General features: G+C 41.3%; 1 protein-coding gene across 1 annotated transcript in view; it reads right to left on the reverse strand.

The window, feature by feature from the left end:
* LOC111152034 (cadherin like and PC-esterase domain containing 1) overlaps nucleotides 1–21744 on the reverse strand; it is a 293950-nt gene that overhangs the window by 43139 nt on the left and 229067 nt on the right. The window contains exons 16-18 of the mRNA XM_022510310.1: nucleotides 20542–20659; nucleotides 13105–13241; nucleotides 172–392 (exon numbers count right to left, since the gene is read on the reverse strand). Coding sequence (XP_022366018.1) covers nucleotides 172–392; nucleotides 13105–13241; nucleotides 20542–20659 — 476 coding nt within the window. The remainder of the gene's footprint in view (nucleotides 1–171; nucleotides 393–13104; nucleotides 13242–20541; nucleotides 20660–21744) is intronic.

The raw sequence follows: 21744 nt of genomic DNA on the forward strand, positions 1-21744 counted from the left end.
CATAGCTAGCATCCCGATCACTGGACCTCCTTGTCCTTTCCAACTCGTTTTCAGTCATATTACTTGGGATTTAAGCTTTTCAGCACATTTGATATACAGGGAACAATTACGACCGCCAGCGAAACATCGGTCCATTGTGGCACTGTGCCGTCCATAATAGTTCCATTGTACCTTTGCAAGAGATGTTCGAGCGCTTTCTCAAATGTTGGTCTCAATGAAGGGCTTATCCAGAACTGGGGATAGTAGGAGTAACTGATCAAAGTCTTCCCACCGTTGACGTTGTGATAGAATTTCGTCCCATGCACCTTCTGCCATTCCTGCAGGGTTTCATTCAGTCTTTCGATCAGGTAGTACATTATCCCTCTGTTGGTTGAATCTCCAATGAAAAGAATCTACGAATTAGAGGAAAACATTTGCTTTCAGATCTGATGTTTACATGGTATGAGAGACAATACAAAGTAAGTCATTTGTTGAATACTCCTAAAGCCACAAGTCTAATTCTTTGGAAGAAAGCCCTTTCAGCTGTTAGAAATGATGTTAATCATAATCTCCCCCAAACCTGTTCATTTTCCTCTCTTCCATATTCCTCATAATTTTATCAGCCACTGACCTGCTCACTCATGTTTAAAGCTTTTTGCTTTAGGCTCTCTTGGGTTTCTCCACTTCCCTTAGGTAGTTTGCTTTCCCATCTAATGAGCTTAACAGATTTTATTGATTCAGATAGGCCTGAATCAGGGACTGTACAATGACTAACATAACAGTAAAAAAAAAAAAAAAAAGAAAAAAAAAAAGAAACTCAAAACAAAAAACAAATAAGCATGAGGTATCTTAGTGTTTAAGAATACTTAGATATTTTTTCCCACCTCTTCATTTCATAGATGAGAAAACTGAGAATTCACAGAGGCTGGATAGCTCAGTAGAAGTCATGCCACTATTTGAGAAAAGAGCCAGAGGGCTGGACCCTGAGCCTCTGACTATGTCCTAGGGAGCAAACCCCAGCACCATTTGCCCTGGAAGACTCTTACTCATCACCTCCTTCAAAACCCTCCCACTGCCCCGTGAAGCAGCTCTGCTTCAGGCTCCTATCACCCCAAAACTGTGGGAAAGGCTGCCCTCGAAGTCATGCTGTACACATGGCACTACTGGGATAAATTTCCCAATGCCTACTTCCGGTCCTCTCACCTTCATGCTCGAAAACCTTATTGGGTCTCCATTTTTTCTGTACAGTCAAGCTCACGTGATTGAGGTTGAGCCAACATTTGCAGAATTTTTATTGCATATCAGACTCTGCTAGGTGGAGACTTCACACAGGGCACTCCTTTTTAATCATAGTGGTGAGGTTTGAGTCATTATTTCCATTTCACAGAGGAGCAAACTGAGGCTCAGAAGGCTCAGGGAGCAATTTGAGGTTCATAAATCTGGTAAATGAGGAACACAGGACTCAAACCTAGGCCCTTTGACTCCAAGTGCAGGTTCAATGGCCCCATCCTCCCAATGCTTCCCTTCAGGTAAGCAGGTCAGACTCCTACTTTTTTGCTGAACATGATTTGCACTCCACAACATCTGTTTTCCCTTGTGCTAATCCGCCTGCCTAGCAAGCTCCTCCCTCAGCAACCCCACCTGTGTAAACGCTGCATAAGCTCAGACCCCAAAGAAAAAACCGTAACTCCCAGTGGGTCTTGTCCAGTGCCCCAGCTTGTCCAATGACCTTCTCTGTCCTCTGTGATTTCATTACATTTTTAATTTCCATTACAGATTTTATCAAAGACTACATGACATTATGGCTATTCAATCTGTGTCTTTTTTTCTCATCTCATGTCAAGAAATATTTGAGGTCTGAGTCAGGGTTAATTTCTAAATTCTAATTTCCCCCATATTACCATGCATACATTTCAAAAATACTTATTGAATTGAAAGTCAAAGGGACTTCTGTTCGAGACAATCCTTTTTAATGTCTTTGGACAGGTTTATATCATTCTTCAGTTTTCTCTGTGTTGGGATTTCTCTTTTTGTTAGTCCTGCACATATTTTTCTCTGATTTTAACAGCAGCCATTGCTGGCATTTCTCAGGGCTACTGCATTTGTCCGTGCACAGCAGAGTGAGTGAGAATCTGCAAATTTCATTCTTTCCATAAGTGTATTCAATGAGCTGTGTGAAGAAATCCCCAAGACATCTCCGATTTGCCCTCAGATCAAACACCAGAAGCACCATCAAGCTAAACGGAATAATTTAGGGCGTCAAGGCCCCAGTCACTGATTCTCCTAGTCAAGTTCCCTTTGGGGCAATAAACTTCCGATATGATAAAATAATTTGTGAAATCCCTTGAAATTCTTCTTCCTGGATTTAACTTGTGTAACAATTTGTTTTTCTGATTTAGAGTTTTGATTTTTAAAAGGGAACTTTGAATAATCTGGAAAGCTCTTCATTTCAGATACTAGTAATTACCAGCTCCCTTTGGATCAGTTTGCTGGGGCTGCCAGGACAGAGTACCACAGACTGGGTGGCTTATGCAACAGAAATTCATTTTCTCACTATTCTGGAGGCCAAAAGTCCACAATCAGGGTATTTGCGTGGTTGATTTCTTCTGAGGGCCTCTCTCCTTGTCTTGTAGATGGCTACCTTCTCTCTGAGTTTTCACATGGTCTTTCCTGTGTGTGTGTCTGTGTCCTCATCTCCTCTTCTTGTGAGGACACCGGTCACATGGGATTAGGGCCCGCCCATAAGAACTGATTGTGCCTTCATTACCTCTTTAAAGGCCCTACCTACAAACACGGTCACATTCTGAGGTATTAGGCATTAGGACCTCAACTTGAGAATTTGGTTTGGTGGGAGAACATTTCAGCTCTTAACACTAGTAAAAGACCTTTAAGACCAGCTTTTTAAACTAAATTGCCACTACAGGTTTTCCAACGGGTTCTTTTCATCACGGTGTGGAGATGCAATCCGTCCTAGGGTATCTCTGGGCTGTCAGTAAGATCACTGGGGGTCTGTACTGTGGCCTACAGGGAGAGATACAGGGGCTCAGGAAAATCAAAGAAGCTGCTGGTTACTGAGAGAACATTTTGGTCTTTTTTTTGTGGCGTTATACAAAGAGGCAGCCCACAAAAAACGTCAGAGGCAAAAAGAGTTATGTGTCAGAATTCTAAGGTAGTTACTTATTAACTAGATAATCTTAGATAAATTATGACTGCTCCAAGGTTTCCTCCTCTTATGTGTAAAATGGGGGGGGGGGGCGGGGAATAACAGCTCCGCCTTAGAGAACATCAGTGAGATTGTCCCAGCCATCTTGTTCCTGGCACACAGGAAGCTCCCAATGTGAGCTAGCATGAAGGCACAGGAAAGGCCTGTAGCTGTGCGGAGCCATCCAGGGGGTCTTGCAGTGCATTGCTAAGCACTTTAAATTCAGCAGCTTGTTTAGAGGAAACGTCAGAGAAGATGGGGAATGTCTCAGTCACAGCGCTTGCCCTGAGAAGTCTGCTGCAGATCCCCCCACACTCATGGGGCTGCTGGTGAAACCCGAGCTCTGGATGCAGAACTGGGAAGAGCTCACCACCCTGGGCAAACCGACACTGTCAGAAACAGCCCTCGCCTCTCCATCCCTGACCAGGGACCAACAAGAGCCGCGGGGTTTGGGAGAAGGAAGCCTCACCACCAACATGTGCAAAATGAGTGCTAAATTGCAAATAACTAGGTAGCATTTTTCAAGTCTGGTGGTCAGGACTCTGGGAAGAATATTTCCTAGAGAATTGTTTTCTCCCAGAGCCTTTCTATTCTATGAAAGAGAGAGATGATAAGTTCTAACTAAAATGAAAATGCAGTTGTGATTTTAAGATGGCCTGTTCTGTAGGGGAGCAGTTTTGTAAGAGGCTGACGGGTATTCCTAAGTAATAGATTTCTAACTTCGAAAGGTCAATTCTTTTAAGTGTATGTACACAACTGAAAAACGTCAAACAGAGTGGTTTTTTCCCCCAGTTACATGGCTAACAGCCAATCTTTATATCTTTTAGATCCTTCAATTTGGGGAATTTTCAAAAAGGAAATTTGTACGTTATTTGTTTTCAAGGTTGATATTAAAAGGCCTAAATTTCCATAAAAAATACTCAAAACTGGCCATAAAATTTGTAAATAATTCTTCTTTCCCGTCAACATTATTGCCCCACACTAGCATGTATAGGTGCTGGTTGGCATAGGCAATTAATGAAAAAAAGTTATCATTAAATATAAATAACTAGCAAGCAATTATAAAAATAACCAATGTCAGCAATAGCTAGTTTATCCCCCCCTACCAAAACAGCAAAGATTTTGAAAGCCCCTACAATCTTATGAGCTTGGAGAAATGACCCCTCTCTCCTACAACTGTGTAGGAACCACAGGGGAGAGGTTTTATCTTCTTTCTTTTCAACTTTTGAATCACAAGTCCCAGAGTAGTGCCTGGCATAAGAGTCAGTTCTCATGTGTTAAATGGATGAATGGAAACTTTGCTGTTTGGCAAATTGGCAAATTTTAAGGAATTCCACTTCTAGGAAATATTTAAGGATGTCTATTACAATATATTTAAAAAGCAAAGTACAATGGAAACAGTACATATGTCTACCAGATTCCTTCTATTAAGGTATAATCATCCATTTGAATTTTTTAATCTTTTAACAATGTTACTGTAATACATTGTGATGGGGAAGATTTCGGTTAACTTTTATAAAAAGCTCATTGCAATCCGAATATAAGTGATGATGGTATGTTTGTGAAAGGAAAAGTACATGGATGTGTAGAAAGGGTCCTGGAAAGTTACCTGCGGTTATTTTGCAGGGGAGGATATGACAGCTTATTCTGTTTTCCAAAATGAACATAGTAAGTCCATTCTGTTTAGAAATGTTTTGAAAATTCACATAAAAATAATCAGCTTAAGCAAATTTTATTTCTACTTTTGTGAAACAGTGGCTTAAGGGTCGGTTTAATAAACCCATCACAGGAATCGTGCGAATCCTATTTTGGATCCAGGTGGCGACTTTATTCCAAAGTTCTGGTTCTCCAGTGCAAGAGGGGAACCCAAGGTGGGCTCTGGAGAGGAGCAGAAGCCTCTGTGCCTGGATGTGTCCTGGGAGGCAGGACCTCAGCTCATCAGTGGGAGACAAAGATGTGTTTAGAGGGGTTTTGTATCTGTTCTAGCTCTAAGACCCAGCAAGCAGTATGTCACTGAGAAGTTTACAGGGGCTGGCATATTTCCTACTCTTTTTTACACCACCGTGGACCAGAGGATCTAGAAGCGTATCATGTTCCTAAGCTCTATTAAACCCTGGGGCTTATTTAAAATTCACTGTATTAGAAACAGATGAAATGGTTTAATTATCTTTGTTTTCATTTCCTCATATTATATAGCCCCTGTCTTAGGTGAGGTAGGCTACATGCTATAACAAATAGAGCCCCCCAAAGTAGAATAGCCTACATACAACGGAAGTTTATTTCTCCCTCAGGAACATAGTCCAGGTGGTTCCGGGCAGGTGTATATGTGGGGTACGGGCAGGGTCCCCGGATGGTTAGACTGTGCTTACTTCAGTGATAGTTTCCAAGAGCTTTGCAGGCATTGATATTCGGCTGAGGGAAGGGGTAAGGAGGTGCCAGGGTGTCTGTGGGCCCAGCAGGGCAGCTGAGCACATCACTGCTGCTCACATATTCCACGGGTTAGAACTCTGTCTATGGCAGCACCTACCTTCAAGGGAGACTGAGAACTGTAGTCAACTACATTGGCCAGGAAGAGGAGGAAATGGGTCTGATGAACACTTAGCTGGCCTTTACACATTCTCCTACATGCTGTCTTTCTGGGGAAAAAACTAAAACCTACATTCAGAGTCTTCCACATGTGAATTAGCGAAAGTATGAAGCATATAAAAGGCTACATTTATAATACCCATGATGCAGAAAAGGATTTCTTTGAAAAATTAGTCCCTGAGACAAAAAATAGCAAGAAATATTGTTAGTATTAATATTAGTATTAGCATCAGTGAAAATGCAACCAAGACTGGGAATTTTTGGCTGAAATATAAAAGTATAATGATTTTCTCTTAAAAGGGGGGGGAGGGGCACCTGGGTGGCTCAGTGGTTAAAGCCTCTGCCTTCGGCTCAGGTCATGATCTCAGGGTCCTGGGATTGAGCCCCGCCTCGGGCTCTCTGCTAGTCAGGGAGCCTGCTTCCCCCTCTCTCTCTGCCTGCCTCTCTGCCAACTTGTGATCTCTGTCTGCCAAATAAATAAATAAAATCTTTTTTTAAAAAAGTATAATGGGGGCACCTTGGTGGCTCAGTGGGTTAAGCCTCTGCCTTCGGCTCAGGTCATGATCTCAGGGTCCTGGGATCGAGCCCCGCCTCGGGCTCTCTGCTCAGCAGGGAGCCTGCTTCTCTCTCTCTCTCTCTCTCTCTCTCTGCCTGCCTCCCCGCCTACTTGTGATCTCTGTCAAATAAATAATTAAAATCTTTAAAAAAAAAAGTATAATGATTTTCATTGCATTCATCATCAATGAAGAGAACTAACAATGGTGCTACTTAAACAGGCAAATATTGTACTCTATTACCTCTTTCCTGCTGAGTCATCAAAAGTACCAAGGGCATAGCTAGCAAAGCAAGTTATAGAGAAATGAAAAGAGAAGCATTGGTGGCTCTCTGGGTTGAGTCAATATAAAGGCAGTAAAATGCCGGAGCTCGTTAGCTTCTCAGATTCTCCTCATCTGTTGAGGCTGAAAAAGAATTGGGTGTCTATAGAATTAATAGGCCAGAAAAAAACCCTTGATTTTAAATAATTTTCCTCCTTCCTTTCTTTCCTCTTAACAGAGATTCTATCTTCAGTATTCACAGAAATAGGGATATTTCTTCTGAATGAACAAAATGCATGTAGATGCCAAGATAGGACTCAGCTCAACTCACGGAACGCACTGAAACCTTCTGGGAGAGGAAGTCACATAGGCATGCCATAGAAGCTACTTGTCCGTTAATCTTGTCTATTAATGCTCTCTCATAGGTAAATAAGGAAATGACAGTGAGGTGAAGGGGAGTTTTATGCATTACCTCCAATCCAGGGCCAACCATAGCCCATCCATTTAGAAAACTCCACAGTGATTCTGATAAGCCCTGTGATTAAGCTTCACTGCTCTCATAAGATACTCATTTCTAAATGAAGCAAGGGGTCATTCAGTCCTAATAGGAGGCTAAGGCTGATCAGAGAGCTAATGACATTTAGGTATGATGAAAATCTAGCTCAGCAAAGCAACTGTCTGTGAAATATAATATGGTTACAATGAATGTTTTCCAATGGTGCATATTGATTAAATTGGCTATAGATAACCACCCGAGTTGCTCTTTGGGGCCTAGAACAAATGTAAATTGCCATTTAGGCAAATCACCCTCAAATACATGAAATGTGGCAAAAAGGCGAAACAAACGACTAAACTCTATCACCCAGACATAGGTCTTCTAGCTGTGTGGAAGAAAATTATTTATCCTTATTGCCATTCCATCTGGACTGAGGGCATTATGGATAAGCCATCCTTTCCTGATGAGAGTGAGGTGATTTCCCTCCCCTTTATTCTTCCCTTTATATCGAAACTGACAAGAAACAATGAATTGTGTAACTATAACAGAACTCACATATTAGAACATATTATTATAAATTAGCCACACTTCAAAAATTTAAACACCTTCAAGTCCGAGACACTACTTAACTTTCTAACATTACTTAAAGATGTAAGTTACATTTCCTGTTTTAACAGCTGAGTTTAAGTACTTTCGGTAAATACTGCCTTATTATATTGTCCTTTCTTAATTGCTCTCTTCTCTCAGATACTGTTTTAAATTCTGAGCTGTGTTTTCAACTGACAAACAAAATAAGGGCTTGCTTAATTCTGTTTGGTCAGGCTCCTAAATTTTTTCCATTGTAAATTTGATTATCATATTTCTAAACTATAGCCTCTAAATTTCGCACTGTGATTACAAAGTTATGCTCTGATAAATTTTTGTGGATGTTCCATTCAGAACTTATTAAGTAAGAGGTGGGTATCTATTTGGAGAAATGTGTGAGAGGGTAATTGAAAACATAGCTTGTATTTTTCTATTGATTTAGCTTTGACTCAGCACAGTTACACAACACAAAACCTCTACATGGCTGTGAAATCACTCATACTTGGATAAGTTGAGGGTTTAAAAGGAGCCCCATGTTTACCTGCCCTCCGTACACAAACAAGTGTGACATTGAAATGGGCTACACATGCTTTGAGGAGAAATCTTTTTTTTTTCTTTCTCTCTCTTTTCTTTCAAATGAACATATAATGTATTATTTGTTTCGGGGGTATAGGTCTGTGACTCATCCATCTTATAGAATTCACAGCACTCACTGTAGCACATACCCTCCCCACGGTCCATCCCCCGGCCACCCCAGCCCTCCCACCCCCCTCCACTCCACCAGCCCTCAGTTTGTTTCCTGAGATTAAGAGTCTCTAACGGTCTGACTGCTTTGAGGAGAAATCTTGTTCCCATGTTTCCTCCAGAGACCAACCTCCTGTCCGCATCATTGTAGCAAAGGCAAATCAGTGAGTGGAGAAAGTAACAGTGCTGATCACATGCCTCCAAGCACAGTGTGGTTGCTGGTGAAAGTTACTGGAAACTTAAAACACTTTTTAAGTCTCAACGGATTTGTGCCTTGTTCCGACCCCACAGGTGGGCATGCATTTCCAAGTATAGCCTTGCATTTCTCGTCTGTTCCCTTCAATCCAAAGGAAATCCAAGAAGGTACTAGCCCTGGAGGGATCGGACTTTCACTGCATATTCTTTGCGGGCTCGGGGAGGGGGAACATGAAGATCCTTATTTTTTTCTAGTTCATTTTTTCCAGTCCAAGCCATTTCAAAGTAACGAGTTTGGTAGATCGCCTGTAACAACCACCACAGTCCTGTGTAGGCACTTTTAACAACCTTCCAGAACCTTGAAGCCCAGAGTGCCAGCCTCGAGCTGCTCTCTACGTCTGCAACACACTATGTTCTAACAGTTGCTTCTCTCATGGATCTCCTTCCACTAGAAATTGAGCTTTTTGGAGGATTGCGTTTGTATGCCCCTAGAATAGATTCTTAACTCCACAAAAGCTAGATGAGTGAATGAGCAGTGGAACATCAAGAAAGTTACAAAAAGTCTTGTTTTTACAAGTTTTCTGATGTGCGGCAGCAGAGTTAATCTGGAGCCGGTGCATAGACAAATCACCTTGTCTGATGGGATCAGGGCTGTCGTACAGACTTGGGAACAGCCCGCGGGTCTGAGCTCCCACCACTCCACAGCCCTGCTATCCTTATGCAGATGGGAAGGACATTTCTGTACCAAGTCGCTCAAGTAACATGTTTCTTTTGAATGTTTGACATAGTAGAAAATGAGTCTTCCCCCTCCCCCAGAAATGTGAGTACATATGATGTTTAAAAAACAAAATATTTATGTTACTTGTTTTTCTATTTTTGTAATTGGTACACTTTAACATACATTTGTCTTTGGAATAGAATCATGATTATGAAAAATTCTGGGTAGGATGAGAATTGTCTTTGCTTAGGAATGAAAGAGTTTTAAGATACTTTGTATATTTTTCTCATGGAGAGTGAGAAATAAATGTATTGGGAAAACTTTATGTTAACCTAATTCTATTCATAAATGGAGTTTTCTTAAGGTAAGTGCTATATGATAGTCATGATGCTGAACATTTACACAATTATGTCTGGGCTGTGTGGTGTGTGTGTGAACCTGTCTGTATGTTATCAGGTCCCATGGTTGTAAATATAAAATTTCTTGCTCCGACTCTCTCTCCTTTGGATTTCCACTGCCTCTGCCCTGGTTCTGACTTATACAACCTTTTAAAATACAGATTTTTTAGATTAAAAAATGCTCACCCATGAAAATGAAAACCATACAGATATTTTAAAAAAGATCTCTTCACCCTTTGCCAACCATGCTTTGTTCCCTGAGCTGGCTTCATGGGCATGTGACCCAGGGGGCCGCCCAGAGTCCATGCAGTGGGAGGGTCCTGGGCTTGCTTTCTTGCTCTGCTGTTACCGTCTTGGAACTCTTAATCATTTTGAACACAGGGTCCTGCATTTTCGTTTTGCCTAGGCCTTGCCAAATACGTAGCTGGTCCTGTCATCACACCATCACTCTCCTGCTCCCCTTCACCTATGTAATCGTTCTTGATGGTGTTACTTCCAGAATTTTCTGTGTATGCAGGCATGTTTACATGTGTGTATTAGTTTTTACATCAATAGCGTTGTTCTATACATATACTATAGAATATATATTCTATCTTTGAACCCATACTTTAGAAATCTGTACTTAGAATCTATACTTGCTTTGACTCCTCAATGTTCTGTGATGGAATTCTTCCATTAAAGAGTCTCTGCCACCCCCGCACCCGTATCCCTCTCCCTGTAGGCAGTCTCTATACTGCTGTGGAAGGATTTTTCTAATTCTGGCCATGTCTCTCCCCTGCAAAAAATGTACAATGCTTCCCTGCGGTATATAGAATACATTCGCATCCTGGTAAACACATCAGACTCTGTGGAAGCACGGCCAGTGTGCCAGTCAACCAGAGTTCTGAGCAGGAGGGTCTGAATGGTGCCTCTGGGCTAAGATACTCACTAAGATAAGCCCTCACTACTAAGCAGTCAGCCAGCTGGTCTCCGCCAGGATCGCCTAATCTGAACACACGGTTTATTTTCAGACTTTGCAATATCCTCTGTAACAGGTAGAAAAAAGGGGATCTTCCTTTTTTCTTACCATTACTTTGTACAGTTGCTAATAACCAGCCTTGAAATTAACAAAGACTGTTATCATTTGTGCTGCCACCCACCTCCCCCCAATTTCTATATTGAAACCCTACCCTGGTATTAGGAGGTGGGACATCTGGAAGGTAATCAGGTTTAGATGAGGTATTGAGGGTGGGGTCTCCATGACGGGGTTAGTGTATTTAGAAGAAGAGGCGGACCAGAGCTCTACCTCTGTCTTGTGAGGACCGCAGAAAGGCGGCGGATGGAGGCTGGGAAGGAGCTCTCAACAGAACCCAACCCGATCTCAAGATTTCTCTGCCTACAGAGCTATGAGAAATGAACATCTGTTGCCTAAGCCACCCAGTCTATAGTATTTTAAGACAGATGAGGGAGAAGGCTTTGCGCTTTCTGCAAACTGTTTAATCTACGTTACAGGATTAGATCACATAGGCTTCTTTTACTTTATGGATGAAGAACGTGAGCCAGGGAAACAGTATGTATCATGTCAAAAGCCATGGAATTTAGTTATGAACTTAAATTAGCATCTACTGCCTTTCAGGTTAATAGACTGTGACATCTTGGAATTTTCCTGAACGCTCTAAATTCTGAGGTCAGAACAGTATTCTGGAAGACTTTAGAGATGTCTAACTATTGCAGCAACAACTATTTTCATTGTTTCCAGTCCTGCATTTCTTAGATGTGGATGTTGGATTGTCCAAGTTGGTGGTTAAAAATGCCGGAGTAGTAGCCATACATCTGTGTGGGATCATGAGAGAATAATTCAATCTCTCTGAGGTTTAGTTTTCTTAAGTAGAAAACATATAATAGCTATCTCACAGATTTATGATTAGAAATAAAGTTTTTAACCTATCTGTTTACTCAACAAATATTTGTTAAGCAACCATTACATATCAAAAAGTTGGGCTAAGCAGTGAGATTATGTTAATGATTCAAACATGTTCCTTGTCCTCATGAAGCTTACCGTCTGGTCAGACTTAAGGTATGAAAAATGTAGCTGCACACTTATTTCCTTGCACAGAATCAATTCTCAGTTAATAAGACTGATGGTTCATACATTTCCAGATGTTTGTGTTCTTCTCTTTCCTTTTTAAAAGTAACTAAGGGGGATTGGGGTGCCCGGGTAGCTCAGTGGGTTAAAGCCTCTGCCTTCGGCTCAGGTCATGATCTCAGGGTCCTGGGATCAAGCCCCGCATCAGGCTCTTTGCTCAGCAGGGAGCCTGCTTCCCTTCCTCCCTCTCTGCCTGCCTCTCTGCCTACTTGTTATCTCTGTCAAATAAATAAATAAAATCTTTAAAAAAAAAAGTAACTAAGGGCTGCTTCGTCTTCATGACATTTGGGGCATTTATATTGGAATCACCATGAAGGAGAATGTCCATCCTCCTGCCCTGCCCTTCCGCCCTCCCCCACCCCCATCATTATTTTTAAATTATTTGCTAGTAGAGGATCTGAACCTAGGCTGATCTGAAAAACTGGCATACGTTCATCCCAGCATTCTTTCCCTAACACATGAACAGAATTTAAAAAAAAAAAAATAGGGTTTTGAACTCAGTCTTGCCCCTATGTGAGTGCTTACAAACACTTTATAAGGAAATGTCTGTCTAATAAAAAGTACTTTGAGAATCTGGATAAGAATTACTTACTTCATGTTAACCAGGCATCTCAGTCTATGTGCCCAGTTCACACGTCCAAGAGCTCGGCCGGGATCTACCTACTCAGAGCGCGCCTAGCAAGGAGACACTGCATGTCCGACAGATCAGCTTAGAGGCCTCACTAAAGGGAAAGCAGTCTAGTGAGGTCCACGTGAGACCTGCCCGGGAACGTGAAAGAAGATCAGGAAGGTTAGCGTGTCATGCACTCAGGAAGCTCTAGCAGAAGTGAGCCTGACATGCAGGGACATTTCATTGCTCAAGCAAGCGAACTCCAGATGTCCTGCTGCAACCCTGGGGCCTGCTGGGGCGGCCGCTGACGAGGCCAGCTGCCCTGGACTGTTGTCTGTCTGCTCACGTGGCAAGCTCTTACCAACGTGTGCTGAGAAAACCAGCATGGAATTGGGGCAGCATGGGACAGGACTTTAATATCCTCCATCTGTCAAGTAGACTTACTTGGAAATAATGGAGCATTCTGAGCAAGGATCGTTCAGACCCTTCTAGGATAACATTTACCCATGACTCTAAAAGCCAACTGCATGCAGTTAGATATCATCTACCAAGTAAGAGAGCAGGAACAGGTCTAGTTAATACAATGGCATGGCTCTTGGTGCTACAGGGGCCATGAATGAAAGGCTTCCCCCCACTGGATCCAGAACCTACCTTCCTTCCTCCCAGGCACTGCTGGAGTTGGGGCTTAGTGAGAACACCATACTGGCAGTCGTGGGGTTGCCAAGTTATTTCTCTCCAGTCGCAGGTCCTGTTGTCTGAACAGCTAAGGCAAGGCACGATCCATTGGCCTGGAATGGAAAGCGAAGCCTTGGTTCAGATTTTCCCAGTGAAACGAGTTTTTTCAGTCACTGTGGTGAAAACACCACTCTTTACCATGTAAGTCCACGGAGTGAGGCATGGTCCCCCGCCAACCAGATAGAATTGCAACATGTAGAAAGGTTCTGAAGTAACACAGCCCATGCCGAAATCAAGTAGGAGTCCTGCTCTGTGAAACTACCTTCTTGACGAAAAACCAAGCAATTGGATGCTCCTCAATTATTACTCATTTTTAAATAATGCATTAGCACTTAATAGGACCAAAGTAGATGGGAAGCCACTAATATTAAGGCAGTTGGCCACACATCCTCATTGACCTAACATATGCTTAGGTTAGCAATCCAATAATAGATATAGTCCCTGCTTTCAAGAGAGTCAAGGTATAAAAGAATTACTTTAATATTCCGGTAACTTGTTATTTTGAAGACTAGGTATTGTTCCTTAACTTGATCAGTGACCATTTTGGTGTAAATCTCTTCAGCACGTTCTAGCTCTATTGCCTTCATTTCTTTAGCAGCAAGAGAGGCCTGTACTGTTCTCACATGGCTGGTGGGAGGATTTCATGGGCTAATGCACGTTATATATCTAGCACAATTACGATGTCATATTTACCTTTGTTACTAACAGACTTCAGGCACAAAGTAGGTCACAAGCTTTAGTAAATGTTTATGAGATAAATGAATTGTTTGCAATGCATTTGAGATCTTTTCTATTTTATTGATAAAGTGATATGTATTCAAATATTTCCGATTTTAGTGTGAGTTGACATATTAATAATTTCTTAGAAAAAATTCAAGATATGACTTTTTTTTTTAATTTTTGTTTTTTCCTTCTTCATCTTTTCAGAAATGGAGTTTGAACCCGTACACTGAATACGGAGTGGTTACTTACCCTTTGTGGACAATACCCTGATGTCTCCAGCAATCACAGGCCCTACCCTCAAGATCTTGCTTATGTTACCACTAGCTGTTTCTCTTCAAAATACCGAGGAGGTAAATATTCCTAGCTGCTTTTTGAGTTAGAAAGAAAAAAAAAAAAACGAACAACTTTACCCATTCTGGCTTTGCTTTGTGGTTCTGGTAACAAAAGTATTTGGTGTGACACTAATTTTAGTGAGAAGAATTCCTACTTTCAGGTGATCAATATGGTGCATTAACATTTCATGACCTCAGGGATGTCAGAACTGTGTGTTTGTGGAATAGTTAGACATAATACAATATGAAAGAAGATCGAGTTTATGGCTCACAGAAAAGGAAAAAAAAACTGTGGGTCTATTAAGAGAGAACTGGGGGAGATAAAATAGTACTTTCTGGGAGGATTTTAATGTATTATGTTATTGAAATATCTACCCTACTAGATGTTAGGTGTTATTGGTGTTAAAACCTAATAACTAAAAAAAAAAAAAAAATTACGTTTCATAGCATGTGTCAGATGCTAGGGATATTCTGAGCACTTTAATATATTAACGTATGTAAACCTCTTAACTTACAATGCTAAACCTCAAGAAATTTATAATCAGGTTAGAGGGTTCCAATTTATACAGTAAAATAGTTACAACACAATAAAGGTAAGGCATAATTGAGTAAAGATATCTGTGTGGTGCCAATAGGGTGTGGGCTCTGGAGACACACACGCCTGAGCTCGGCCTCCAGTGAGATCCACGGGCCTCAATGAGGCCCATTAGAGTTACCTACAAAGCTTTTTAAAATCCCCATGCTCAAATTATATCCTGGACTGATTAAATCAGAACCACTGGTATGGAACTGAGGCACCGGGATTTTTTTAATGCTTTTCAGGTGATCCTAATTTGCAGCCACGGTTGAGAACCATTATTTAACTTGGAAAAATTACTTAATATTCTCTCTAGGAGAAAAAAAATATATAGCACCTAACATAGTGCCTGATACCTAGCAACCAGGGGATAGATTTTTCTCCCCCACCTTAAGTAAGCTGTGGCAGTTCAGAATAAGGAAAGCATCGTGAGGGTCAGAGTTGTCTGGAAGGTCGGGTCTTCTGGATAGATCAGATTTGGAGAGATAGAATGGGTGGTACTTTGGGTACAGTGAGGAGGTAGCCCTAACGGCAGTAGGACTGAAGAAGTAAGAGGCCTCCGCAAAAGATTCCATGTAGGAGAGAAAAAGAAGTCTGCTAGGTAAAAGGCATTTCTGAAGTTTCCAGGTGTAGAGAAGAGCAGTGCTACTAAAAGACATGACATAGAGGGGTGCCTGGGTGGAGCAGTGGGTTGAGCCTCTGCCTTCAGCTCAGGTCATGATCCCAGGGTCCTGGGTTCGAGCCCTGCATCGGGCTCTCTGCTCAGCAGGGAGCCTGCTTCCCCCACTCTCTCTGTCTGCCTCTCTGCCTACTTGTGATCTCTCTCTCTGTCAAATAAATAAATTAAAAAAAAGACATGACATAGAAAAAAATTTATTTTCTCCTTCTTGAAAAACTTCAGTCTCTAGACTGAATGCAGTTAATGACCCCTGTCCATTATATACATACATTATATATTACATATATATTATATATGTATATATCCTAAATGACATAGAAAATTTAGGAGAGATGTTGAGTACTGAACGGCAAAATGAAGACTGTCCTCAAAATGCTTATTTCTCCATCCAATTCTCTTTGTAATTTTTCTGTGGTGTTCATTCATCTTGCTTCTAATTCTAACTTTGCCCTGGAATATAGGATTTGTAATCAATAACCACCTCCTGAATAAATATCTTTACATCTTCATAAAGATTTGTGGTCAGTGGGCATCCTCTCGAATGGAGTTGGAATGGGGCTTTGGGTCTCCTGTCCATCCTCCTTTTTTACAGATGAGGTAAACTGAGGACCCAAGAATTGAAGGACAGAAGTGGGATCATGCGGTTAACGACTCGCTGGACCAGAACTAAGGTCTTGGAGTCTCCAGTTTGCTGATCCTTCTGTCATGTTAGGCCCAGGGAGCACAACACCATCAGCCAGAAATGAAATATGGCGCAACGATCTCTTTGGTAGCACTTACAGGAAAACATACAAATAGGTTATTTTAATGAATTTATCTTTATATTGAAATACAGAATTTATTTAGTGGGTTCATATGTTGACAGAGACTATGTTAAAAAAAAAAAGATTGTTAATTTTCTTTCTAACAGGATGGTGGCGTATTAGGGACCTAAATGTGTATCCGCTAATGAGACTATATTTAGTACTATTTTCAAGGGCTTGGTTTTCATCAGATCCTTGAGTATTTCAGAGTGCGTGCTTCCTCTCCCCCAAACACTCTCTCCCCCTCTAACCTTGCACAAACCGGGGCCTTCTTTGGCCATTTGCTTCTAAAGCTGAAGAAGCAAGAGGCCAATTGCAGGCACAAAAATCCAAATATGGGGACAATTAGTTTGTGGGCATAAAATCTCAAGCACATCAAAAGGACTCCTGATTGGGTCTCTGAAGACTTGGCCCCAATGGTTCATACTACTATATATTTATATAGTCATAACTCTTTGCATTTTTGTATTGGTTAAAAATGCCCCCCTTTTTTATTGTGATTTAGTAATGCTGCTTGAAAGAGACATCTGTATAACATCAGCAGGACTGGAGTTTCTTGATATTTTAAATGATACCAGCTCTTAACTAAAATTGTCCAAAACAGGGACATAAATTCTATGTTATATATTTAAACATTGAATGAATCAAAGCTGTGATTTCTGAAATAGAGTATGACATGTGTTTTAGGGAATGACATTCTGAGGAATAAAAATGGCTTTTGGGAGAAGTGATTTGGTTTATAATTGTAGCTTTATATTTAATGCACATTAGGGTTTAGCCATTTATGTGAATCAGATTGGCTGACATAATGGAGAGAAGAAATTCACCTTTGTGACTTGGGGCCATGGTGAGATGTAAAATCATATAGATGGCACTAATTCCTGACCCTATGTTATAAAATAAAGCAGTTTTCACTTAAGGGAAAAAATACATCATATGTTCAACTTTAGAAGTATTAAAGTACAAGCTGTTATATTTCCTTGCTACAAAGAAAAGATGGTACTATCTTTTGTTTACATATCATAAAATGCATTTGGAGCTATTTTCTTTAATGTTATTCTCATTCAAAAATCATTGTATAAATTTCTTCATCAGATTAGAAGAATTGTTTTTTTCTTTCTTTTTTTTTAAATTAATTTTATTTTTTTTAAACATATATTTTTATCCCCAGGGGTAAAGGTCTGTGAATCGCCAGGTTTACACATTTCACAGCACTCACCATAGCACATACCCTCCCCAATGTCCATAACCCCACCGCCCCAACTCCCCTCCCCCCATCAACCCTCAGTTTGTTTTGTGAGATTAAGAGTCACTTATGGTTTGTCTCCCTCCCAATCCCATCTTGTTTCATTTACTCTTCTCCTACCCCCTTAACCCCCCATGTTGCATCTCATCTCCCTGTTTTTTTCTTTCTTAAGCAAGAGATTTTACTCTTGGTTGTGTCTTATAGTTAAATTATTTTCTAAAGGCTAAAAATCAACTGAAAGATTAACCCCCCCCCCCCGGCACTCAAAATTGTATTAGCTAGTTGTTATTGAAAAGACATGTAGACCATCATTTCATTGGCAAGGTGAAAAAATGGATCCGGTTTGCTAAGTAACTATAATGCGCTGTGAAAATAAGATTTTGGAACTAATGTATGGTCATCAAGCTAAAGCCGGAGAGCCTGAGTCAACTTCCTTCCACTGCTGTCCACCATGACAACCGCTTACAGCAGGATGGAGTCCTGCTGTCCAGGAAGGAAATCTCTGCCTGCAAAAAATCCGTTCTTGCAAACTGCTGTCCCTGGTCTCACTCATTAGTTTTAAATCTTTGGGTCTTTAGGACTGTATGGGTGGGGCAGTGAGCCCTGACTGATCGTGCCCTGACTGCTCACAGTGTTCCACGGAAAGGAGGAGGACTTGGATCTTGGTTTTAGTTCAGCAACAATTTTTAAATCATATCTTAGACATTGAAAGATGAAAAAGGGGCATTGTTTGCTCTGGAGAAACACGCAATCGAAGGCAGTCTCAGTAATGCACCTTTGACTATATTAATACACACACTCTGTAATAATGTGTGTACCTATACGCCTGTATCTATGTATTAAGTTCATTATAAAACAAAAATAAGGATGGTTAGATATAAATAAATGCACGTATATTTCCATCTTTACTGGCTTCACCCCGTGGACTGTCCCATGCCACCCGCTCCCCTTGCTCCCGTGGATCACTGCACTCTGAAGACTGTGGGTTAGCGAAAGAGAGAGAAACATAATGAAGCAAGGGCTAAGGGGAATATGTGCCCAAAGTGTTCTGGGAGCACAGCAGAGAAGCCAGTCTGGGGGTGGGGTGGTAAGGAGAGGCTTCCTAGAGAGGAAAATACAGCATCAGGACAACGGGGCTGGGATGGGAAGAAGACTTTGAGCCTCAGGGGACAGCACGGATCAGAGTGTGGAATCATGCAGGTGTATTGTGGGCATGAAGTGAAACCAAGAAGCTGGGAGGACCTGGGAGACAGGGAGGGCCAGATTTAGAGGCCCAGTACTGTCAGGCTAAGGACATGGACTTGCCTGGGGAGTCAATTTTGGGGTCTTCTGTGAAGAAGCCTAGCTATTCAAGGTACCAGAAGTTGCCTGCTGGAAGGCAGTCCCTCCTGTTAAGAACCAGGCACAGAGGGCACCTGGGTGGCTCAGTGGGTTAAAGCCTCTGCCTTTGGATCAGGTTGTGATCCTGGGGTCCTGGGATGGAGCCCTGCATTGGGCTCTCTGCTCAGTGGGGAGCCTGCCTCCTCCTCTCTCTCTCTGCCTGCCTCTCTGCCTACTTGTGATCTCTGTCTGTCAAATAAATAAATTTAAAAATCTTTTAAAAAAAGAAAAAAGAACCAGGCACAGAGGCAGCTTTGTGACGGGGCCTGGCACATAAGTTACAGCAAATTTAATAAATAGAAAAAGGTGCCACTTCTTGAGGAAACTCAGTACTCTCTGACTTTTGTTGGAGAACTTTTGACTTGGTTCAGCAGGAGGAATGGAATTAAGTTGTTTTATGATTCTCATAAAATGTCATCTGATAAAAAAAATCCTTAACTAGACACATTGGTGTCTCCTTTGTATGTAAGAGCCTATATCTCATTTAGTTGAGTCGTAACCTACACCACCTGACATGCCATGATGGGTAAATCCCTCCCTGTGCGCCGGCTGTAATTCATTATTTAGAACACATGTTCAAGAACGGGGATATGCCCACGTTTGTTAACTGTGCATGGCAAATTGCAATTTGTACTGCCCATTTGTGAAACTCATTTCCCATTCAAGTTGTGGTGTGAAGTTCATGGCAAGGGTAGAAAAGTTCCTGAGTGTTTTCTCAGACTCTTTAGATGAAGGGAGGCTTGGGGTCAAGAGGCCAGAGGGACAACCAGGAATCTCAGAGAAGACGCCCCCCTGCTCCCCTTATCCCTTTGGAGGTAATTTTAGTCCCAGCTTTCGCTGAACCCCAGTAGTCTCCACCGAAAGAAGAACACTGGGGAAGGAGAGAAACAGGGAATGTGGGCAGTGGCACCAAAGTGTCTCATTCCCGGTCTGCTCTAGAATTAGGCAGGGTTCAACACTGTAATTTCGATTTGACATAATGATTTTCCTGCCTCTGTTAATTAATGCACAGTATATGGGAGACTCATTCTCAATGATTTTTTTAATAAATGATTTAAACCTACACTTGTTCCCTTAAGCAGTTCTTTGGTTCCCAAAATAGCCAGCAGATATTTACTTTGTCCCTTCTCTGCAGAAATTATGGTGCTAAGTGAATTGACAGAGTGTGAACAAGTCAGACTCCTTGTCCTCAGACAGCTGGCAATCTGGGAAAACTGACCTCGAAGAATTATTTACATACTTAACATTTAAATGATTGTGGCAATGGTCATGGAAGAAAGGCACAGGGTGCTATGAAAATATACAATAAAGAAATAAAGCAGGGGCTCAAGAAAGGCTTTCTGGTACAAGTGACTCTTTGGTCGATATCTGTACATGAATACGGATTAACCAGGCAAAGAGCAGAGGGTGAAGAAAAGAAGATTCTGGTGCATCAAAATAGTTCACATACTAAAGCAACGCATTCAGATTAATTAGATGTGTTACCGTTCACACCAATGAAAAAGTCATGCAGTACCTTGATTTTTTCTTTGTATAAGGATAGTTTGACTAAGTAGATATGTCTCTGTATTAGAGGATTTTTGAGAAGAAGTGATATCCAGAGTAATAGTCACCTGTTGTGTCGCCAGATGGACAGATCTTTAGTTCGGGCTGTGAAATGGCTTCAATGTAGTCAGAGGAAATAGGCTGTAACCCACAGGTTTCCTCTGGGTGAATCAGCAAACCACAATCCTGCATTAAAATAGTAAAAATTAGCTGTAATGAGCCTGACCTATAGTAATAAAATCTAAAAAAACAAGATTATTTTTTGTGCCAAATAACTTTTGCAAATAACTTTTACCCTTCTTGTGGTTTTGACTTATCAACAGTTGTTTGTGCTGGAAGTAACTACTTGCATTGAGCGATGAATATAAATTCTAATGACAATTTAACCTTTATTTTGGCATTGATATTCATTACTGCATTAATACTGCCACTGATATTATTGCTCTGCCATTTTTTAAAGAAATGGATGCAAGTTTTACCTTAAAAAATACACCTGTGTGTTGTTGACTCATTAAAAACAGACTGTAAGATAAGATATCAAGTGAAAAAACCATCAGTGTGAAAAAAAAATGGGAAATATTTGAGGAGAATGTTAACAGATGAATTTCACTTCAAAGCACATTTACTACAGACATGGAATTAAATACATATATTTTATTCAAAACATGTTCACATGTTTATAAAAGTAGGTACCATCTCACTGCAGTGAATATTATAGACGCATGTTCAGTACTAAGCAATGTTTTCTCTAGTCTGACACGCGCAGTGGAGAACAGCAGTTTAGCTCTCTGGAATCTCTCTTCCTTTCTCCTCTACTCAAGCAGGTCAGAGCACACTCATTTTCATTTAGTTTTTCCTTCCTTCCTCCCTTCCTCCCTCCCTGCCATCCCTCCCTCTTCCCCTCTCCTTCCCCTCCCTCCTCTCTCTCTCTCTCTCTCATGCACACATACATGTGCTCTCTTTTTATGGAGGTAAAATTGGTACATAACATTATACAAGTTTCAGCTGTAAAACACGACAATTCAACAGGTGCACACTACAAAGTGATCTTCTAGCTTCTTCTTACAAGGTATTGACTCCTGTACCTGACCTGTGTCCCTCCATCTGACCTCGCCTCATTCCACCATCTCCCTTCTCACCGGCTTCTCTCAGTCCATCACACTTTAGGGTGGGTAAAAACGCTATTATCTCTGCTGGGAATGCTCTCCTTCTAATTTGTCCTGGAGAGCATCTTTTTGCGTTTGAGGTCTCAGCAAGGCCTTCTTGAGACT

This window comes from Enhydra lutris, unplaced genomic scaffold (genome assembly GCF_002288905.1).
Source record: "Enhydra lutris kenyoni isolate GAN:26980312 unplaced genomic scaffold, ASM228890v2 scaffoldscaffold27, whole genome shotgun sequence".
In the NCBI taxonomy this organism is placed as follows: domain Eukaryota; kingdom Metazoa; phylum Chordata; class Mammalia; order Carnivora; family Mustelidae; genus Enhydra; species Enhydra lutris.